At 33.4% G+C, this 4806-nt stretch overlaps 1 protein-coding gene across 1 annotated transcript; it reads right to left on the bottom strand.

Moving 5' to 3' along the window:
• Positions 1–242: 242 nt before the first annotated feature.
• On the bottom strand, positions 243–2751 carry LOC119189738 (gastrula zinc finger protein XlCGF46.1-like). Its single transcript, XM_037440226.1, has 4 exons — positions 2673–2751; positions 2320–2545; positions 1733–2113; positions 243–1276 (listed from the first exon to the last, which is right to left on the bottom strand). The coding sequence occupies exons 1-4, from the start codon at positions 2749–2751 to the stop codon at positions 394–396; spliced, it is 1569 nt and encodes a 522-aa protein (XP_037296123.1). The 3' UTR covers positions 243–393.
• Between the last annotated feature and the right edge of the window lie 2055 nt (positions 2752–4806).

Genomic DNA, 4806 nt, shown 5'->3' with positions numbered 1-4806 from the left:
CAGGTTGGGCAGTGATATTAGGTTTTTTACTCAATAAAATATTCATCAATATTTATATCAATATCTAAGCTGATAGTTTCGTATAGTTTTGCTTTTTCTTAGTATTTAGGCCATAGTTTATTGAGCAAGTAGGTGCATTAGCTGCGTCCCGGCTTACCCCTTTAAGGAGAAAAGGCGTGTGAGTCTGTGTGAAGCGTAGAGTATTTGGGCCAGTTGTGAGACAAAAAATACGTCGTATTTTTTTGTACATATTTATTATGATCTGTAAAGTACGTAGCTAAAACAACTATATTATAGTCGATTGTTTATATAATAAAGGACTCCTGCGCGTCGACACGTTGACACAACGCCAGCAAACAATTCAAATCAAGCATCAAAACTGAAACTATAAATTCAATCAACCGCCTTAGATTCACTCCATCCTCTCTTTTTACTCCCCATTATACTCTCTGTCCAATCTTTGACTGTCTCCAAATCTTTCAACTTCTTCGGCTTGCCTGTCTTTGGATTGATAGGCAGTTTCCCTTGCGGCGTTATGACATTCTTAGCTAAGGTAGTACCATGTTTCCGTTTAAGATGCTTGTTACAATTAGACCAGTTAGCAAAATACATATCACAGATTTCACAGGCGTATGGTCTCGCACCTGTGTGCTGGTTTTCATGAGTCTTTAAAACATTTCGATGTTTAAAAGACTTCTCGCAATACTGACAATGGTACGGCATTTCGTCTGTGTGGGTCACCGCATGACTTTTCAAATGCTCTTTAAGCCTAAAGCATTTATGACACACTTCGCAGCGAAACGGTCGTTCGTTGTAATGAGTTTTTACGTGTTTCTTCAGCCTCGTTAGAGTTAGGAAGGTCTTTTTGCAAATCTTGCAGACCTCGGGATCAGGGTTCTCGTGTATTATGATGTGGGCTGATAGGGTTGACTTTGTCAAGAAGGTTTTACCACATCTGTCACAGGTGTAGTCTCTGTTCCTGTCCGAGTGCCGTTTCATATGCAACCTTAGTGACTTCAGACTTTTTGTTCGCTTTCCGCAAAAATTGCAAATTAAATCTTCTTCTGTGATTACTTTTTCTATCTTTTTGATGCTTTTAGATTTCCTTGTTTTGTATGTAATTTTTATATCCTCTTTGACGGTTGATATGTGCTCGCAAAGGTCTCGTTGGCTTTGAAACAGCTCACCACAGGAATTGCAATTAATGGAATCAACTGTATGCTGTTTCAAATGTGTTTCGTCAGTAAGAGGAATGTCACAGTACGGGCAGTAATACCTGAGTATAGAATATGTTTTCATTAGTAAAATATTTAAATAATGTTTTTAAATTATATAAATAATATTCAGAATCAGCCTATTGAATTATAGAAATAATATTTAAAATTAGCCTACTTTTTTATAAGGGCACTGCAAAGAGATTCCACTGCACTTGATGGTAAATGGAATAGGGTCGAATAGAATGTCGACTGACGACAGATTACCCCTCAAAAGACCGACAGTTGGAACCGGATATTCACAGGCTGATCCCCGGAACGCGACACACTTATGTGGGCCACTATGGCGGGTTTTAACACGTAGTGTACAGTGATCACTATCCGGGCGGATATAAAATATATCCTATCACCAGCAAACATTGTATGTAAAGTAACATATGTCATAAATAATTACAATAAAGTTTTATTATTATCATTTACTACTATCACCAGGTGCTCTAAAACTCTATTAAACTTACCTAAGATTCTCTCTGTGCATTCTGACATGGTCAACAAATTGTACAAAATTTGTTAAACTAATATCACAATCGGTACATTTCATCCCAAAGCATTTTCCATGGACTAGCCTTGAATGGTACCGTAGAGCTTCCTTGCTCAACGTTATCATATCACAATACTTACAAGCCCACTTATAAGAGCTCCATGATTCTTTACACTGATTTTCTAAGGATAAACGAGTTTCAGCTAGGGTAACTTTTCCATTTTGGTATTTATTTTGGTGGTGTAAAAGTAATTCTGGACTTTCAAATATGTCTCCACAATATTTACACATTGGATGGTCTATGGCACTGTGGGTATGACCATTTTCTAGCTTTACATTGCACTGTTCGCAATAATTCCTGGAACAGAATTAAATAATTTGAATAGGAGTATTTCTTGAAAACCCAAAAACATGTTTGCTTTTACAGCGGATAAGTCTAATAAATATTATTTTAAATAACTAATTACGTACACATTTACACCCATTATTTTTAAAGTACAACTTAATAATTCTAGCTATAAATAAATATAAGTACACTTTATTATCTACCAAATAATTACTTACAACATCTCACTATTATGTGTCTGTATGTGTTTGATAAATAGTTCATACTCATCAACCCTCTCTAAACAGTCAGCACATTGCCAGCTGCAGCAAACTCCATGATCAGCTATACAATGGCTACGGACACTGGATAAAGAACTGAATCTCAAGTGACAATGTCCACACAGCCAAAAGTATAAATCCCATGGAGAAGGTTGAAATTTTAAAGTTTGCTTATTACTTTTATCTGAAATATATTATATACTGTAACCATTGGTAATAATGGTAATAATAAAAATCAGTATCATATAAGAAAATGTTCACTCATGTATCAACATAATACATATATTTTTTTTGATGAAATATGACCTTACCATCTAATCTAGAAAGACTATCTCCTAGGACTACACTACTATCATCAGCAAAATTATCAGAATTATTGTCACTATCCATTGGATTCATTTGAAAATATATTGCTTAAAACATTTTGAGAATTCCTAGCTTTTACTATGAAGGAGTAGAATCTATTTAGTGTGCTTAAACATATATTACAAATGATTGCAGGCAACAATTTGTCAGTCAAATCCACAAAATCAATTTTCATTGTAATTATTTTCTCTAATATTTCGTGACGCGAAGGTTTGCTAAAGTGAATAACTTCTTGCGCAGCCTTTAGCTTTCAGCACAGAATCGGCAATAAAACGCAGGCATTTTAGTAAATTAATTTTAAGAATTGTTCTAATAGCGTTGTGTCTGTTAGTGCAGTGCGATATTCGGTTTCCCATTCCTCATTGTATTGTAATACACTAGAATTTCGATTAATGTCCTTTCGTGTTCTGAGATTTAATGATTTATAATTTCAAAAATATATACGAATAGTATTATCTAAAACACTGTAAAGATAGAACCATAATCTGTCCATGAATTCATTTTAATGGTACTTTGCAAATTGCAGAATGTATTTATTTATTAATATTATCTTGCATTCAATTGATCAACACTGTCAACCTTCAAAAACAATTTTATGATTTTCTTTAATATAAAATGCTCGTTCAGTAGTATTATAAATGCGCTTTGAAAATGTTCTTTGAAAAACACTGTCAACCAGACTGTCAATAAAGCTAGGCCGCTGAAGTAGACTGTCAATCAGTGGATGGTGTTTTTTCTTTAAAGTGACTACAGTAATATTATTCGAATTATAATTTTAATGTTAACCGAGAAAGGCAGGCCCTCAGAATAAGAACAAACAGGCCATATTCCATATAATAATCATCACACTACGACCAATAGGAGCCGGAGCATAGAGTAAGTAATATACTACGTAAGAAGAGGCGGCTCATAGTACATTGAATTTGAGCTCACGCACACATACGTGAGCCCAGTAGAATTACATTTTGTACCAACATTAAGCAGAAAAATGATACGCAAGGCTGCCAACTTACTATAAATCTGCTCGTTTCCAGGAACGTTCCTTATTTAATCGATATTATCGATAATTTTGTATCGACAGCTTTATATCGATAAAATTGCTGACCATAAATCTTACACTGGTATAAATTATGATTGAATTTAGAATATTAAAAATAAAACGTCCACAATTTTTAATAATTCCCTTTATTTAATTAGAAAATACACAATATTATCACGTGAATTTCTTATGTATAAATTGTATAATGTTTAGGTCTCCTACTTAAAAATTCATAACACTCCAGTTTTCCGTTATTTATTTCCAATTTTATATGGAAATTGAAAAATTTGATACCTTACCGATATGATCTTTTTCCGTCTAATCAACAATTACTATGATACAATTATTGGGGCAAATTCATAGATTTCACACGTGCCTTTTTGATTAGGTTACTAAGCATAGAATTGAAACTCCATAATCTAGAGTATTCTCTTCAACGACTACCTGAGGTTGTAAATTTGAATTAAATATACATCACTTTTGTAATGTTTTAAATCATAATATAAATTTTCTGTTACCGGTGTAGATCAAGTGGATACTTAGCCATAAATATGTTTGAGTTTGGGTTTTTGTATGCCACAAACCTCACATTTTTATACGTTAACTTTTCCCATTCTCACACACAAAATCAATAAACTACACAAATGTAAACAGAATTAGAGTCAATATCTCGGAATAATAAGAATCACTATCTCGTAACACACACTACACAAATTCCTTCAAGAAGAAATATACACGAAACGGAAAAGCTGGCTCAACTCAACGTATTCGGCATAAAACATAACTTATTATTGAACATAATCGCAATAATACAATTTTTTTGCAAATAAACTTCAACAATGACAAATCTACCGTCAATAATGGCGGCAAATTATCAACTATCATGGTAGCCAATATACTTTCAAAATTTATTGGATTATTATGTTGGTACAAGATGTTACGATGAGACATCCTTTTTGTCAACCAAAACTAAACTCTATGAAACGGCATTAAGATATATAATCATTCATCATTACACAAAATGTTCTAAGTGTCCACCT

This window comes from Manduca sexta, chromosome 18 (genome assembly GCF_014839805.1).
Source record: "Manduca sexta isolate Smith_Timp_Sample1 chromosome 18, JHU_Msex_v1.0, whole genome shotgun sequence".
NCBI lineage: Eukaryota > Metazoa > Arthropoda > Insecta > Lepidoptera > Sphingidae > Manduca > Manduca sexta.
The sequence above is the reverse complement of the archived record's forward strand: the minus strand, read 5'-3'. Positions and strand labels throughout refer to the sequence as shown.